The sequence below is a fragment of the Pseudorasbora parva genome, chromosome 5 (genome assembly GCF_024679245.1).
Source record: "Pseudorasbora parva isolate DD20220531a chromosome 5, ASM2467924v1, whole genome shotgun sequence".
In the NCBI taxonomy this organism is placed as follows: Eukaryota; Metazoa; Chordata; class Actinopteri; order Cypriniformes; family Gobionidae; genus Pseudorasbora; species Pseudorasbora parva.
Window position 1 is genome coordinate 34,966,388 of NC_090176.1, and position 16,635 is coordinate 34,983,022.

Consider the following 16,635-nt stretch of genomic DNA (forward strand, 5'->3'; position numbering starts at 1 on the left):
AAAATAAACATATCCAGGTGTTAGAATGGCCAAGTCAAAGTCCGGACCTGAATCCAATCGAGAATCTGTGGAAAGAACTGAAAACTGCTGTTCACAAACGCTCTCCATCCAACCTCACTGAGCTCGAGCTCGAGCTGTTCTGCAAGGAGGAATGGGCAAAAAACAGACTCTCGATGTGCAAAACTGATAGAGACATACCCCAAGCGACTTACAGCTGTAATCGCAGCAAAAGGTGGCGCTACAAAGAATAAACTTAAGAGGGGGCCGAATAATTTTGCACACCCAATATTTTAGATTTTGATTTGATAAAAAAAGTTTGCAATTTCCAAAAAATTTCGTTCCACTTCATTATTTTGTCCTTCATACATTGGACTGGTCTTTACTAGTTTAAAAAGGCTCATAAATCGGCCAAAACATGTTTTTATTTAAATCTATTGTTTTGCACATGTTTCTGTGATGGGTAGGTTTAGGGATAGGGGATAGAAAGTATCATTAACCTGATATAAAATCAATGGAAGTCTATGTAATGTCCTCACTAATATAGTGAAACAAACCTGTGTGTGTGTGTGTGTGTGTGTGTGTGTGTGTGTGTGTGTGTTCGTAAAATACTGTTTTATATACATATATAATATATACTGCATTATTAAAAAATGGCTTCTTAAAGAGTTGTGCAACAGTCACTGTTTTCCTTTAGTTAACCCTGAATCTTGTTAAAATTATTCAGACACATTTAGTATGGCATAATAAAAAGATAAATCAAATTAATTGCTTGTGTAAATTTTGGATTCTGCCTTGAGCTATTAAAAGGGATAAGGCTTTAAAGAGAATAATGCATTATAACACATCATGACACATCATAACCCTGGGTTAATTGTTTGAAGGAACTGTTTATTGGCCACGGCAGAGTGAAAATGAGTGGTGAATGGACACGCAAAAGTGACAAAGCTAAGCCTAATCAAACAGACAAACAATTACCTGACAAGCTTTACAATAAAAAAAAAATATCTGTGAGGCTGTAAGAGATTGAAGGTTAACTATAGTGTCTTGATTAATGTTCCATTTTCAGAAATCCTTCAATCTAGTAAGTGTCTAAACTTTTTAGGCAACAGTTACTGATTACAAGGTGACAGTGGTTCTGAGGCAGCAATGGAAAATAAAAAAAACAACCTAGGACAGTTTTCATAAAGCCACTGTGAGGAAAAGGACAAAAACATGTCCGGTTGTTATTTGTTCCACATCAGCTAGAACTGGTTTTGCTTCAATTAAGGTCAGCTGTTGAATTGTGCTTTATAAAAGCCACCTGTATTCTTGGAGAGCAATCACAATCTAGTGCTCTATTTTTGGAATGCCCCCATCTGTGCTTGAAGCACCTATAAAATAGGCAATTTTACAGGTGAAACCGTGGATCAGTCAGCTGTGTCTGAGGGATAACCGATCTGGGCATGTGAAGATGTCTGGAGCTTGACAGCCTGGTGGATTGAAGGACCGCGCAGCTCATGTCATTTACTTGGAATGAGAAAAGAACTAAGAAAAGAGAGAATCACAGGAAACCAGTGGTTTTTCCCTTTCAATTTACACTATAACTTTTACAATTTGTCCTAGCATATATTGAAACACTACAGAATGTTATGACAAATTGCAAAAGTAATCATGCAAATTGTGATGAGCCGTTTTTCTTTTTTGGCTTTAGCTTTAGCTTTAGCTTTAGCTCGCTCTCTCTCTCTCTCTCTCCTCTCTCTCTCTCTCTCTCTCTCTCTCTCTCTCTCTCTCTCTCTCTCTCTCTCTCTCTCTCTCTCTCTCTCTCTCTCTCTCTCTCTCTCTCTCTCTCTCTCTCTCTCTCTCTCTCTCTCTCTCTCTCTCTCTCTCTCTACATTTTCAACAATTGCTAAACTATGTTGCTGAAGTACTCAAGGAGAGAGGTGACATGCTGTTATCCACAGAGACATCCGACCTCTAATTGCTTTCAAAAGCCATTTCCTATGATACTTGGCCACAGCAGAAGTTCATTTGCATCCTATGAAGAAGGTGCCTTACTTTTTCTAAGTGCGCTTGCCAAACGGGTCACGTTTTCTCGCGCTAATTATCCTATGAGTCATCATTACCTGTGCTTCATGGCCCCATAAAAGAGTAAAAATAGACAGAGAATAAGATGGAGAACTGTACTAATTAACAGAGCTCACCCTGTTTGCTGATTTTCCTCAAATGTACGAAAGACACATCAAACTTTTGTAAGGCTATAATTGTGTTTGTTGGTTCAGCAACTCAAACTAGACCTTATCAGTTATAGGTCTGACAGTGAATGGATTGATTTAACAAGGTTTTTTTTATTCAACTTTGCTAATTGTCCTGTCCCAGAGTCCTTCTCCCAGAAAATAGGTTTAAATGTTTAAACTGTTACAATCCCAACAGCTTCAAAATATAATAAAAATACAGCCAATATCATTCAGAAGGGTCAGTAATATTAAGAGAAAAGAAATTGATACTTTTATTCAGCATGTATGCATTAAATTGATCAAAAGTGACAGTAAAGACTTTTACATTGTTACAAAATATTTCTATTTCAAATAAATGTTGTTCCTTTGAAATTTCTATTAATCAAAGAGTCAAATACAGCATATACAAAATATTTAGCATTAATAATAAGAAATGTTTACATTCTTATTAGTAATTGTTACCAATTGTTTTTTATTGCTCTTTTACTGTATTTTTGATTAAATAAAGGCAGCCTTCTTTCAACCACTTCTTCAAAAACATCTTAAATCTTACTGACCCCAAACTTATGAATAGTAGTATAATAATATAAGCAAACTTGATAGAACAATGTCTTACCTGTTTTAACTTTTTCAGGTCTTCATCCAACTCAAGATTGTCCAAAATAACAGCCACAAAAAGGCTCAGAAGGATCTAGAACACAGGAGTATATTGAATTTATTTTTCATTACAGTTTGTCAGTACCCACTTATATGCATTAAGATTGCTGGCTAGACAAATCAAATAAACCATTTAAAGACATTTAAGCCAATTATTTTATTAGAAAAACATCTTAAATGAATGTTTAAAGGTCCCAGTAGTTTTAAGACATAAACATGGTGATGTGGCCTCACTATCTGCCATACATTGTCTGTAGGTATATTGTACTGACGGGGTTATGTTGACAGATAATCTGTCATACAGACACAAGTTCTGTCCAAGATGTCGTTCTGATTAAACAATAAAAATAATGTTTGATTAAAAAAAAAAAAAGGTGTATTGGCCAATTCATGACAGAGAAAAAAAGGAACCATAGACACAGCAAAGAGCAAACTGTACAAGATGTAAAGTATGCTCAGGAAAACAAAATGATTTACAGTAGTAGATCAATAATGAATTCACAACTGACTCTGTGTATTAGATGTCATCGGTCCTTTGATATTAAATTACTAAAAGCTGTCTCAAATGCTTCATCATATTTTCTTTTTTTTTCATGGCAGGAAATGAATAAATGATTCAGCCGTGTCTTGATTATATGCTCGATCTGTTCTGTCATTAGTGCGCTCTCTTTCAAATGTCAAATTTAAATGACTGCTCCTCACTCACTCAAACTTGTCAAAAGACTAGAGTATTTATTGTTCTCCACAGAGGAAGAAGAAACGGTTAACACGGGTCTATAGTACTTCATGTGCAAATAGTTTAATATATTCACTGCACACATGTGCATCGCATTGTGGAGCATATCATATCAATAAACAGTTTGGTTCCAAAAAACGAAACAAAAACATCACCAATACACCAATGGCTAAATGTTTGCTCATAATATATGTAATGGGAAGTGACAGGGGCCGTGATGTGGCTGTAAAATGCCCCAAAGGCATGTTTTTAAAGATAAATATATATGTGATGGGAGTGTGTAATGTCAGGTGTGACAACTGGAAAATATATGTGTGTTAGAATGTTTCCAGAGGCACTTTGCTGCCATATTTCCTAAGCAAGTATTGTTACTCTTCTTTATGTTGATAGTTGAGAGGCAGCACTGGAATTTATCCATGTTCACTTTATACACTACTTAAATCCCAGTCAGTTTTTCAGGCTACACGCTGTCTGATAGTCGCAAAACAAACCAGGATTTCCCCCTTAAGGTCCTTATAATTTCTGTCTAACATAGTAGGCAGTTCTGTTCTACAGACAGACTGATCGCCTTTATTCACACTCACTAAGTACCTGAGTACTTCAGATATCAGCTAGAGTGCCGCATCTCTTCAAACCACACAAAACTGACCATTAGAGGTTGAAAAATTGCTCTCACTAACATCCAACCTGCTGCAGGATCTCTGAACATGTTCTCTTGATGGCTAGGTAAGCCAGAAGATCAAGAGAAGGAAAGGAGGATGAAGGATGATTCATTTTCGAATAGTCTGGTTAGCTCCCAGCGGCACAAACTCAAGCTGTCTTCATTTTAGATGCATTTGCTTTGCTGCTATGTTGCTGAAAACATAGAGGATGTCTAACACATGGAACTTGACGCCTTTATAGGAAGCCATAATGAAAAATGAATGGCAAAAGTGATGAGGTAGAACAGGTTACAGACATGTCCCATCACACACTACCAGCTATTTTGTAAGTGTAAACCACTGATGTTCTCTACGTAGATCAGTGGTGTAAACCCTGTGTAAATCCTATGACCACATGCTCATTCAACTTGCACCAAAGGCAAGAGCAACAATTGTGAGCTATGTTACCTGTCATAATATTAGATTAGTTTACAGAAATACACTTTAAAACTCAGATTTTCATTGAGGTCTCAGACACCACTGTACATATCACTATTATATTATACAGTATGTCTACCACCATTATACACTGTGTGTCTGCATAGTTGCTCTCAAGTAGACAAAAATTTAAATAAAATGATAACAATCAGTGCAATAGAGTGCATAATATCAGTGCAATAGAGTACTGTAGGATGACATTTTTGTAGGCCAAAATGCAGAAACAAGTTAGCATTTTAGCATTTCCAGTCCTGATGCCAATTGGTTTTTGGTTAGATGTCTGAAATAAGGTCTGTGGTTAACATAAGCTCAAAATATTTTCATTTTTTTCCCCAACAAAATAAACTACATTTTCTGCCTTTACTTGTCTTGCAAAGACGTTTGCTAAACTAGGGATGCAACAATACAGTGAGCTCACGGCTCAATACATATCTCAAGTTTTTAACCACTGTTTTCGGTTCGGTTCGTTTTTTTTTTGCTTCTTTGTTATTCTATTTTTAGGCGACAGGAACAGAAAGTTATTAGTAATACTATTTCTTTATTACTTAAAGGTGCCTTAGAATGAAAATTGAATTAACCTTGCCATAGTGAAATAACAAGAGTTAAGTACATCACATACTGTGAGTCTCAAACACCAGTGGCTCCTCCTTCATATGTAAATCTTGTGAATCAAAAACACCACGGAAAAATAAATGATTCTCAACATAACGCCAACCATGATGCAATCGTTGGGGATCATTTATATGTACGCCTCCAACATTTGCATATGTCCGAACATGTGCATTGTCAGGCGGAACTGCAGCCGAATCATCAGAACTGCAGGTAAACAAGCGACACTCAAGGATAGAAAAAACGACAGCTCTCATGGACACACAGATAAAAAATGGTCAACAGTCATGGTTGATGTTTATAATCGAATACCACAACAATTAACTTCAAGATCGTTCGTTTGTTCGGCCCATTTTAAGCAAGCTTTGCTCAGCATCTTAAACTGAAGAAAGGGGCAACTACAACTGTATTCCTGCAAGCAGTAAGTAGCGATTTTATGCACTTACTGACTGTTTAAACAATTTCTGATTAAATTGAAAGTTTCTTAGACAGCATTGTCTAGATAATGCAAGATGCTAGTACAGTAACAACAGGAAACACCAAGTACCATACAAAACTAAATAGTGTGTCTAATGTCAAAGGTTAATATTATTTTGTATTACAAAATACAACCATAGATACATTGCTTACAGATTGTTCACTCCATCCTTCTAGCAAACGTCACCTTTTCCACCATTTAAGTTAAAACGATAATCATTTGACAAGGCTATTCATTTTGTAAAAATATATATGTTTATATTTTTGAGAACTTAAGTATGATGTTTTTGCATGCTTGTATTTCAGAGTACATCACAGTAGCCTATGTTGTGACTAACGTTATATAAACATGCAATAAACATGCAAAATCACTGGTTTTGGTTTTGTCTGAGGAAATGAAGAGCGTTTGTGAGGTTGCCAGATTTCAGTAATTTAAAACCCCCCAAACAGAGCTTTTCTGTGAAAAGAACACGTATACTATCTGGTGTTTTACCTAAACGTACAATTTGGCAACCATTTGCATGCGAGCTCTCTCTCTCACGCGCGGATGATCTGAAAACAAATAAACAAGTAGGCTGCATTTTAGCCATCTCCATTAAGATGTTTTGCTTAAAGTGTCATTCAGTCAGTCTGTGTTGACTGACTCATGAGCCGCTTCGCTAATCAACTGAACTGCTGTGTGCTGTGAGCTGCTGAAATAAGCCAATCAGAGCAGAGCTGTAATTTTAATATTAATGATTCTTCCAAATAAGGCAAAAACATAGCATTACATCCTAGGGACAATTTATAGGGTTGTAAATGGACCTGTAAAACTGTACAATGTTTTCCCTTAAATAAGCCACATACCCTCTATGTAGATATCAGAGAACGATTTAACATATTGTTTCAACTCATTCTAGGGCACCTTTAAAAGACTTGAAAAACCTTACTTAAACTTAACTTTAAAAAAAAACCTGTACACATTCCTAGTGTATTATATAATATAAAATAAATATATATCAAGATTTACAGTGGCAGCTCAGAGATGTACAGTAGCATTTAAGCATGAAATTGAATAAATACATGTAGGCTAAAATTAAAACAACATAGTCTTCAATATACTGTACATTGATTCAAAGCTACTGTATTATTACTTCATTCAAGAGGAGTGAGTGATTTTCTCTTTGTCTTTTGTTGTTTTATTAACATAATTTTAGAGGTGAACTGTCCCTTTAAGGACAAGTTTTCACAATCACTGCGCTGCTAAGACCTGCTCGCATCTTATATACAGACACACGCGATTAACTTTATACCCCCTAAATTTAACAAACACCCCCCTAACTTTAGTGCATATGATTGGATATTTGTTCATATCAGCACGTAGCCTAGAAATCTAGATGCACCCTAGCGGCAGCAATTCTAATCTGCGGCGAGTATTGTCTAGCAACTCTCAATACACGTCTGAGCTGTAAAAACCAAACTCTGGTCAGGCCAATCACATCGTGTATAGAGTCGGTGGGCGGGGCTTAACATAATGACAGCCGAGTTGCGCTTGGGTGCTACAAGTAAACACAGAAGCTGGCGAAAGGCGGTCTTTCGAATCAGCTTTGACCGTGACTCTGGAAGACTTGGAGTTAAGCTTTTCTCTGAGAAAAGAACAAAGAACGGCACTTAAGTCATTCTGAAGTCACTGAAGTCATTCAACAAGTGAAGATGTGTTTGGAGTTTTGCTGACCAGATACAGCGAAAGTTTAATCTGTCAACTTCCTCCACTTCACCTTCGTTGCTCTGGTTAGTTGTAGCGCTATCCAACTGCATGCAGAGGGAGTTTGAAAGACAACCGTTTATCCCGCCCCTCGGATTGAGCCCTGTCAATGGTGAGTTTCCAGACCAAACATCTTGATGTGGGTCAGGCTTGTCAGGCTAATAAGCAAGTAGACTCACAGCCACACTCAAACAGAACCGAAATAAATGCTAAAAAAAAAAAAAATTCAATTCATAAGCACGTATTGAACTGTGAATACCGTACCAATTGGTTCAATATTATGTTGAGAATTGTGGCATCCCCATGCTAAACAAGTGGCTAAATTGGACTACAGAGGTTTTAGGGACATTGACAACATCATGGCAAACTCACTAGTCAAATTTAGTCGTTTAAAGCCAATAGTTGTTTATAGATACGTTTATCTTTTTATCTTTGGCAATTGTATTTCATAATTTAAAAAATTCAAAAATTCAAAAGTTGTGTTCTATGGTGAAGATTATGATGATTATGATAAACTTTTGTCAATAATCTAAAATCTATAAATACTTTTGAACTTTTGTCGAGGGAACTTCTGGGTTGGACTATAAAACTATGCTGTAACTGCAACACTCTATAGAAGCTCTTTTGTTTTATCTCACAGAAAAAAGCACAACAAATCATATTTACCAGTGTGGCAAAGAGATGGTAGAGAATGAAGTATATGGCCACCACTGGAGCCCACATCTGTCCCACTGCCACCAGCGTTTGGTCCATGACATCCACCCAACCCTCCTGAGTAAGAATCTGGAACATGGACATAAATGCCTACAGGATAGAAACAGAGAAATGATCAGCATGTATTACTTTATTATTTCTCTTTTATCAGAAAACAACATCTCCTTAAGAATACTTTAGCAATTGAAATATGCTATCAGCATGACTTCATACGAATCGTATGGACAACTTAATATGGCCGTTTGGATATTCTAAAAGTTATATGTGATTGGAACAACAAAATTATTTCTGGTTGAGCTAGTCTTTTAATTGTTAATAGGCACAACAGATGACATTCATGAATTTGACAGATGACGCTAATTGTCCTGACTCTGATTTAACCTCTTCAGTCACTCAAACAAATATGAAATTTGAAAACTAACAAAGCAGAGTAACAATTTTGCATTTGTTGCTTTTCCTAAATATATTTTCATGCATATACAAGGATTTTGGATTAACAATGCTATGACACAACATTCCCAGAAATGGATGCAAAACAAAAAAAACCACGCTCTAGGTCTCAGAATCAGAAAGGAGATACGAGACCACATTTTCATGGTCGTTTTTCACGGAAGTCAAATGAAGGTCTAAACCCAGCTGGTCCCAAGCCTGGTTACAGTCACACGGTCTCTGAGTGACTGCAGATAATTTTGCAACAGGTCTATTGGCAAGGGAGCTGGGTAAACATCATTATCTTCAATGGTTATCATGCCACCCGCCTTGGAAATGAGCGGCATCTGTTTATGTGAGCCCCTCCAAATCCCACTACGCATTGGGATCTGTAGAGTCCCACTAATAACGGAGGATAAAAAGACACCACTAATGAGAACCCCTCTCATGAGCACATAGTATAAAAAAACTTGGAGGAGAGTCTTACATCTATACTGACAAATTAGGTATTATAATAGATATAGAGATATTTTGGGTCACACTGGTTTCTGAAATCTCTTGACTTAATCTGTGTTTTTCTAACAGGATAATTGTCAATATATCGTGATCAAAAAATATAGTCACAAATTTCACAAAAATTTTATTGAAAGAACAAGTTATTTTATCATTTCATCTTTTGATCCACAACTTTCAGTCTCTACAGAAACAGTGAGCTTTACCCGTGGAAATGTGGTGAAACGATCCAAGTCCTCCACAAAGCAGAACATCTGCAAACTGATGGCAGACATCACTATGAGCAGACTGGCAGTGAACACCACTAGACTGCCAAGTTTCTTCCCTGGACCAAAGATTTTATACACAAAATCCTCCAGTGCCGGGGAAATCTTTATTAGACGGACCACTCGCAAAACCTGCAGGAAAGGAGGAAAACATTTAAATTTTATTAAATGCACAAATAATCAAATAATCAAATTTATATATTTATCAAATAACATTTGCTTAAGTAACATCACAGAATGATAAATCCATTTATTAAATAATTAACCAACTAATTTATAAATATATATATATATATATATATAAACATATATATGGCATTGATTATATGATTTTGGTACAATATTATCATAAAAACTATCACAAGAAGAAAGGCTACGGAGCATAGTGGTGTTTGTTTTATTGATTTTTAATGAGCAAATGCTGATATTGACTTCCCAGGGTAACTTGGTAACAAATTGCATTGTTGCTCAAGCAGTTACTAAATTACTCTAGGTGACAACAAATTCAAGCAATGATGCATCTTTGAGGTTGAGTTTTGATCAAGAACAGAGAATGGATATCGATCCATTTGCTTCTTGCTGAATTTGACCTAAGAGTACTTCTGCGGTTGTTACTTTAAAACCTAGAAAAAAATATCCAATATTCCTCAGCAGAAGGTCTTTCTGCACAACAAACATCAACAAATGTGCTTCTTTTGGGTTCTGTTACTTGAGAGACTTAAAACAAAAGTGCTTATCTTATGGTGTTTTTTCCCCTTCCTTTTTCAAATCAGAATTTATGAAGCTCAACTTTTAAAGTATGGTACTAGTAAGACCACAGTCATGGGTTTGATTCCCAGAGAATACACATACTGATATGTGTAAATATGATGTATATAACTTAAAACAGTTGCTTTAGTTAAAAGCATCTGCCAAATGCATAAATACAAATAAAAATTCTGCCAAGGAAGGCGATTAACTTTAGTAGAGACACTTTGTGTCCTATACAAAAGATTTCTTGCTGTTTAAGAACCAATGTAAATCAAGTTCTAATTAGGCTCTCTAGAAACATATATATAAGTTTGACCTTCACACTAAAGGAATAACTACATGACTGGTCTTTCTAGTAAGGAGCTTGAATAGTCTTTTAACTACTTATTAAATTATTAACATTTTGCATGTTCCGCAAGGTGTATGTAAACCTATGACTTCAACTTGTAACACACACAATGCGGTCATGTGCCCCTAATAAGTGTACAAAAGTCATATTAGAAATGTATTATAAAAGTCATAAAGAAATGTGCACAATATACATAAATATAAGCTGTCAATTTGATTACAGAATATTTATTAATACAAATTAGTAACTATGTTCAAAAAGTTTTAGAATACAAGTTTGAAGACAAACTTCTGCTTGCAATATTGACTCATTTCACTAATGATGGAAAAATATAGAATGCTATTTACAAATCAAATTTAACATGGTGACTGCTCATGGTGAATCATGTGTCTCTTTCATGGAAGCTTCATAATGAGCCCAGATATGAATATTCACGGTTGGAGCTCCGCCCCTCCTGCCGAGAGAAAACTGGAGGGAGAGCGCAGGTTCTGTCCTTAATGAGGCTTGTCAACATGAGCGGGTTTCATCCATTCCCATTCCCTGTAGCTGCCTGGAGATGTATGAAAACAGCTCCGCCGTGGCCACCAGTATGTGTTATTATTACCCTGCATTAGTGTATGATTAGCATCTCAGAATATAGTAGGTGCTGCACTCATGCAGGAAGCCTTTTACAAATGCTATGGCTGCACATGTCATGGTCTCACTCAAAATAAAAAATAAACTTTAAGTGTATAACTTGTCAAAACACTGCTATTAGAGTCAATAACATCTGAAAACTAATCTGAGGAGTTTGAACGATGATAGAGAGCTTATTGATTTACAAACACTGTCATTTTGTCTTAATTCAGCATGGTGACATTTTGCTAGATGACAGTACTGATAACAAATTGAATCAAATCAAGTCAATAGAAGTTTCTGTTATCAAATGTTAGTAAAACATACCATGTTTATATTGGTCTCACATCATATAGCTTCCAACGCTACACCATAGATTAATTTAGGAGTATTCAGAAACAAGTATGAAGGTTCTGATTGAATACTTGCATGCTAAATTTCAGTAATGATCAGTAACTGTCTCTAACCTGGAAGTAGGTGAACTGAGAGTGGTAGAGATCAGGATAGATGTGCAGGGTAGTGCCCACTACTAGCAGTGACTCGAACTTGTGTAGAGAGGAACTGATGTAGCCTGTGAAGCCCAAACACCAGATTTTCAGCAGAGCCTCCAAATCAAACAGCACAGTGAAGGCGACCTGAAAACAGCAGAAAGAGGCAGGGCGTATGATAATGGAGAGCTGTTCCTTGTTTGTCCATTTCTTAGTAATTGTGTCCCTAGAGTTCTTGGTTTTTGAAAAGGAAATATGTATGTGATTCAAACAAAGAAGGCTGAAAAAACATTTCCATTCACAATAACAGTGCTTTTAATTTATAAGACACAGTAAATACTATAGAAGGGAGTAAAGGGGAAAAATGCAATCGTAGTGAGAAGCGCTAAGCTACAGGAATGTCAACAGAAGACAGAAAACGAAACTAGTGTTTCCCCAGTTTCCCCCATTTAGTCTGATCCAAAATAAAGAGCAGCATGGATTAATGATGAGATGGATCAGTCTGTGAATATGTGAGGTGCCTTTTCCTCCTTATCTCTGTCTTTCAGCTTGGAGTGGGCGGGTGGCCACACGCCTCTATCTGTCTTTGTTCCCACTGTGCCACCTGCATACTGATTGCAGAGGCAGTGCGTGGCAAAAAGGACACATATATACACAAACACACACACACACATACCCAGCACTTGCTAAAATGGAGTGTTGCCCACAAGCTGTTTGCGCCCACGTTGTCACTCAGTTGATTTAATCTCAGGGTTTTTAAGACGACAGAAAGTGATGAGGATATGTATATATGAGCTTTCAGCAAAAATCTGACATGCTGATGCATTTGAGTGCAATAACAATATGGTTATTTTTGCCCATCAGATAACATAAAAGTGTCAAATTTGCTTTTAAAACTAATACAAATCTTTGCCAAGACAAAGAAAGAGCAGAAAGCCCACTGTAGAATGCAAGAATATGACAAGAAATGTATAATTTTCGAAAGTTCATTATCAAGTAGCATCGTGACACTCCAATTAATATCTGTAAAAAACATGAAGACTTTCACAGTGGGATTCAAATTATGCAGAAATCGTAGCACCTAGCATGAAAAGTGATCAGGGTGTGATTAGTAGCATCTGGGGCATCCATTTTGGGCATCAGATATATACAGTGTCCTAGATAAATTCTGAATTAAATAATAATAATAATAATAATAATAATAATAATAATAATAATAATAATAATAATAATAATAATAATAATAATAATAATAATAATAATAAGTTCTGTTTGTATATCATTTTTAGCCCTATATTTCTAACCCTGTAAAAATTACACACAAAATCCAGAATGCAATAAAATAAACTATACAGTTCATTTTAATAGCCAAGCTTATAAATTACTAAATAAATCAGTAATATATTTAATAATAATTAGGGATCATTACTATTTCACTGCAATTCCATTGCTGTACACATAAAAAATAAGGTTCAGAGCCATTTCTAAGTATCGATATTGACACGTCTTACCTCAGCCAGGTAGAACTCGTCATTGGTGAGTTTATGGTCCTCGCCCTTGTGGTAATTGCTAGCAGCTACAATCACATCAACGGCCACCATACTGAGGATGAACATGTGGAAAACTGAAGATCGCATCAGTTTCTGCAGAGATGAAAGACAGGACGATAGATGCATTTAGTGAGACAGAGCAAACGTTGTTGTTATCTTATCAACATGCTAGCAAAGTCACTACACTGTAAAATCCAATAGTTGTTCTTACTTAGACTTTTTAATTAACTTTACTTAATGTCCAATAATTTGTTGAACTTGTAATCTGAATTATTTGCATGCTAATGCATTTGTTACTCAGAAAACCCAAGTAAACATTACTTGACTGGTTTGATTACCATTTTGCCGTAGAAAAAACAAACAAACAAAAAACAGGTGGGCGGGCAAAAGGTTGAGGCGGGGCAATTCTTAATAGACTTTTCCTCCAAGAATTTCCTCCACTTCTGCAGTCATCATTCTTCTTATTTGCATTCACTCATTTTCCAGTACACGCCCTCAGCTCACAGATAGAATTATGTCAACACAACTTAAATGGTTTAAGTAAGAACAACTTGATGCAATTAAGCTTACTTACTAATACATTTAAATTAAGTATACTTCATTAACAAGTTTTCTGTACAAATTTTGTCAAAAAAAAAAAAACACGTTACTTTAATTGAAAATTTTAAGGTAAAAGTAAAGGTTTAAAGTAAAGTCAACTTATTACATTTTACAGTGTATTAGACTTTCAGTCTAATTTCAGTGCAGTCAACTTTTTTGTCAGCTGCAAATATATTTCAAATGTGCACAACTTCAATTCATAGAGCCGCCATACTGAGCATTACAATTTCTGCCATTCATTTTTATATGCGTGGTCTATTGCCTCTCCCTTTTAATTTCTCTGGATGTATATCCTCCATTACGGACAAGCAGTCTGACTGCTTCCTCATATTGAGTGTAGTTGCTTGAAGAACATTATTTTCCACTTGATTCTCCACTTTGGTATGATGGAAGCTTTTAATCACAGTAAGGGCTGAGCCAACTAAATGGACCCTCACTGCCTGAGCAGTCCAAATTAACCCATCTCAGGCCCATTACAGACCCATGGAACATGAGTCGGGATAGAGAACTTAATTTAAACCCAGACTGAGACACCTGTCTGCTGCCCTTGAAATTTGTCTCTACTTGAGCCTGTGGTAGACATCTTTTCTTATAAAAGGTGCAACACTTGATGAATTATAATGTAGGTACTGTCAACCGTATTAAATACAGATTGCATTAGAAAGAAGTTTATTTTACAATGCATGCACTTATTAAAGTACTGGTTAATGTAAGGTAACTACATGGGTTAAGGTTAGGTTAAGGGGTAGGTTCAGGGTTAGTAGCTAGTCATTACCCAGTTATTGTAATTACTATAATAAGTACATAGCACATGCACTGGGAACAGAACTGTAAAATAAAGTACTACCAAAGTGTTCCTACTAGAAAGCACGATATCTGGAATATTGTCATTTAATTATGTTCTATTATTTTAATATATTACTGATAGTTAGGACTGAAAGGTTCCAAAAGCCTGATTCCTCTCGATCTGACATGGCTGAGTTTCTTCCACACTGACTAATAAGACATAATCTTTTGGGTCATGTGTCTGGAAGCCAGAATTCTAGATAAACAGCTGTCAGCGGAGCTGATATCATTGGTCTCGGAGAACAAAATACAACATATTAAAGCCATAGCAGTAACAAATAAGCAATATGAAAATAACTCGCTGACAAAGGGAGAATGTGTTTATTAATACATATTTGTACTGTGCTAGCCTAGTATGATTTCATTAGGAACAGCTTTGCAACAATGGAGTTCTATTATTGTCAACACACTGTGATATTTTCTCAAATCCCCCTATAACTGAAAGCGAATGAAAGTATAAAAGCAAGTGAAATTTGAATAATAACCTGCATTTTGTATTAAGGTGAGATATGTAAGGTGAAATATGTATTGCCTATTGGGAGGTATGCAGTCTAGCAAGTGAAATTTGTATTATCAGATGGGTCCATGCCTGTTTTATACCCATGTTTTGTTCTATCATTTAAAATAAAAATAAAAAATCAAGCATTTAGAAAAATTCAATCAAATACTCTATGCAGAAAATTATAGCTTTGAGGTTGCGTGATGAAATATGCTTCAGGTCAACTAAATTAATAGATAAATATTATTGTGGAATCCCTGGTAAAACTACGCAACCCACAATCCTGAAGGAGCTCTACAGTACCAACCAGAGAAGTAATTGTTACCATGGAAACAGACATCATGGGAATAGAGCTCAACAGTGACCACCCACTCCCATGAAGCATTGCAAATGATGTATAGTCTCCTTAGACTCTGAAACAACATACATTTATATACATTTAAATAGTTAGCAATTAACATAAAATACAACATAATATATGTTACTTCTGACCCATTTACACAATTTGCTGCAAATGCTTCAAGAGGAATGTGATTAATGGCAGACACTAGGCAGGATGGAGTGTTTAGGGAAACCGTTTTGGAAGTAATCATTATTTTATCAATTCTGTTTGATGCCCCTAATGGCACAAAAGTACACGCTGCACCTTTAAATTAAATTCATTATCAATGCACACACAGAGGAAATACCCAACATGACCAATGACAGAGGGACTATTTCACTTTCATTGCAGTGTTATGACACGGTGGATGGCACAGTCTAACTTGTATAAACACTCACAGCTTGGGTGCATTTATGTGTTATAAAACAATGAGGAGACACACCAAAGAGATGTAGATAAAATGCAACATGTACACTCAACAGTCCTGCATGAACACAGCTTGTGGGTGGGTGGAAAATCTCAAATGAGCTGGAGAGAGAGGAAATGAAAACGAGGGAGGGGGGGGGGCAGAGGAAGAGGAGAGAGAAAATAAGAACAGAGGAAGGACCTTTTGGAAGACCAACAAAAAAAATCCCACCCACATCATTTGGAGTAGCCAAAATAGTCGATAACAATTATGTAAAACCGATTTAACTCCTCTTTATTAACGAGAGAGGGAGGGAAACCTGTCTACAACAGGATTAAACTGATATATCTGATACATTCATCTAACAACAGTAAAATGGAGTAATATGTTATTATTTTATATACAGCTAAAGCATTTAGGGTAGGCCAAGAATATCCCCTTGTTACAAAATCCTTACAGACATTTTTTACCCTAGTCAACTAGCCAACTCGCTGAAAGCAAAAGAGAGGAAGAAGAAAGTAAATAGGAAATGGTCTATTAAGTAGAGAGGTGAAAGACTGAGAGATTCTGTGGCAGGGTTCGTGGGCAGAGACATAAAAAAAGAGACATTCTCCCTCCGGGTCTGACAGCCAGACGTCCACATGTGGAACAAT

General features: G+C 36.1%; 1 protein-coding gene across 2 annotated transcripts in view; it reads right to left on the reverse strand.

The window, feature by feature from the left end:
- Positions 1-16,635, reverse strand: part of nalcn (sodium leak channel, non-selective) — a 119,020-nt gene that overhangs the window by 52,170 nt on the left and 50,215 nt on the right. For both annotated transcript variants that reach the window (XM_067443994.1, XM_067443995.1), the window contains exons 13-17: positions 13,211-13,342; positions 11,679-11,846; positions 9,438-9,629; positions 8,242-8,379; positions 2,830-2,904 (exon numbers count right to left, since the gene is read on the reverse strand). In XM_067443994.1, coding sequence (XP_067300095.1) covers positions 2,830-2,904; positions 8,242-8,379; positions 9,438-9,629; positions 11,679-11,846; positions 13,211-13,342 — 705 coding nt within the window. The remainder of the gene's footprint in view (positions 1-2,829; positions 2,905-8,241; positions 8,380-9,437; positions 9,630-11,678; positions 11,847-13,210; positions 13,343-16,635) is intronic.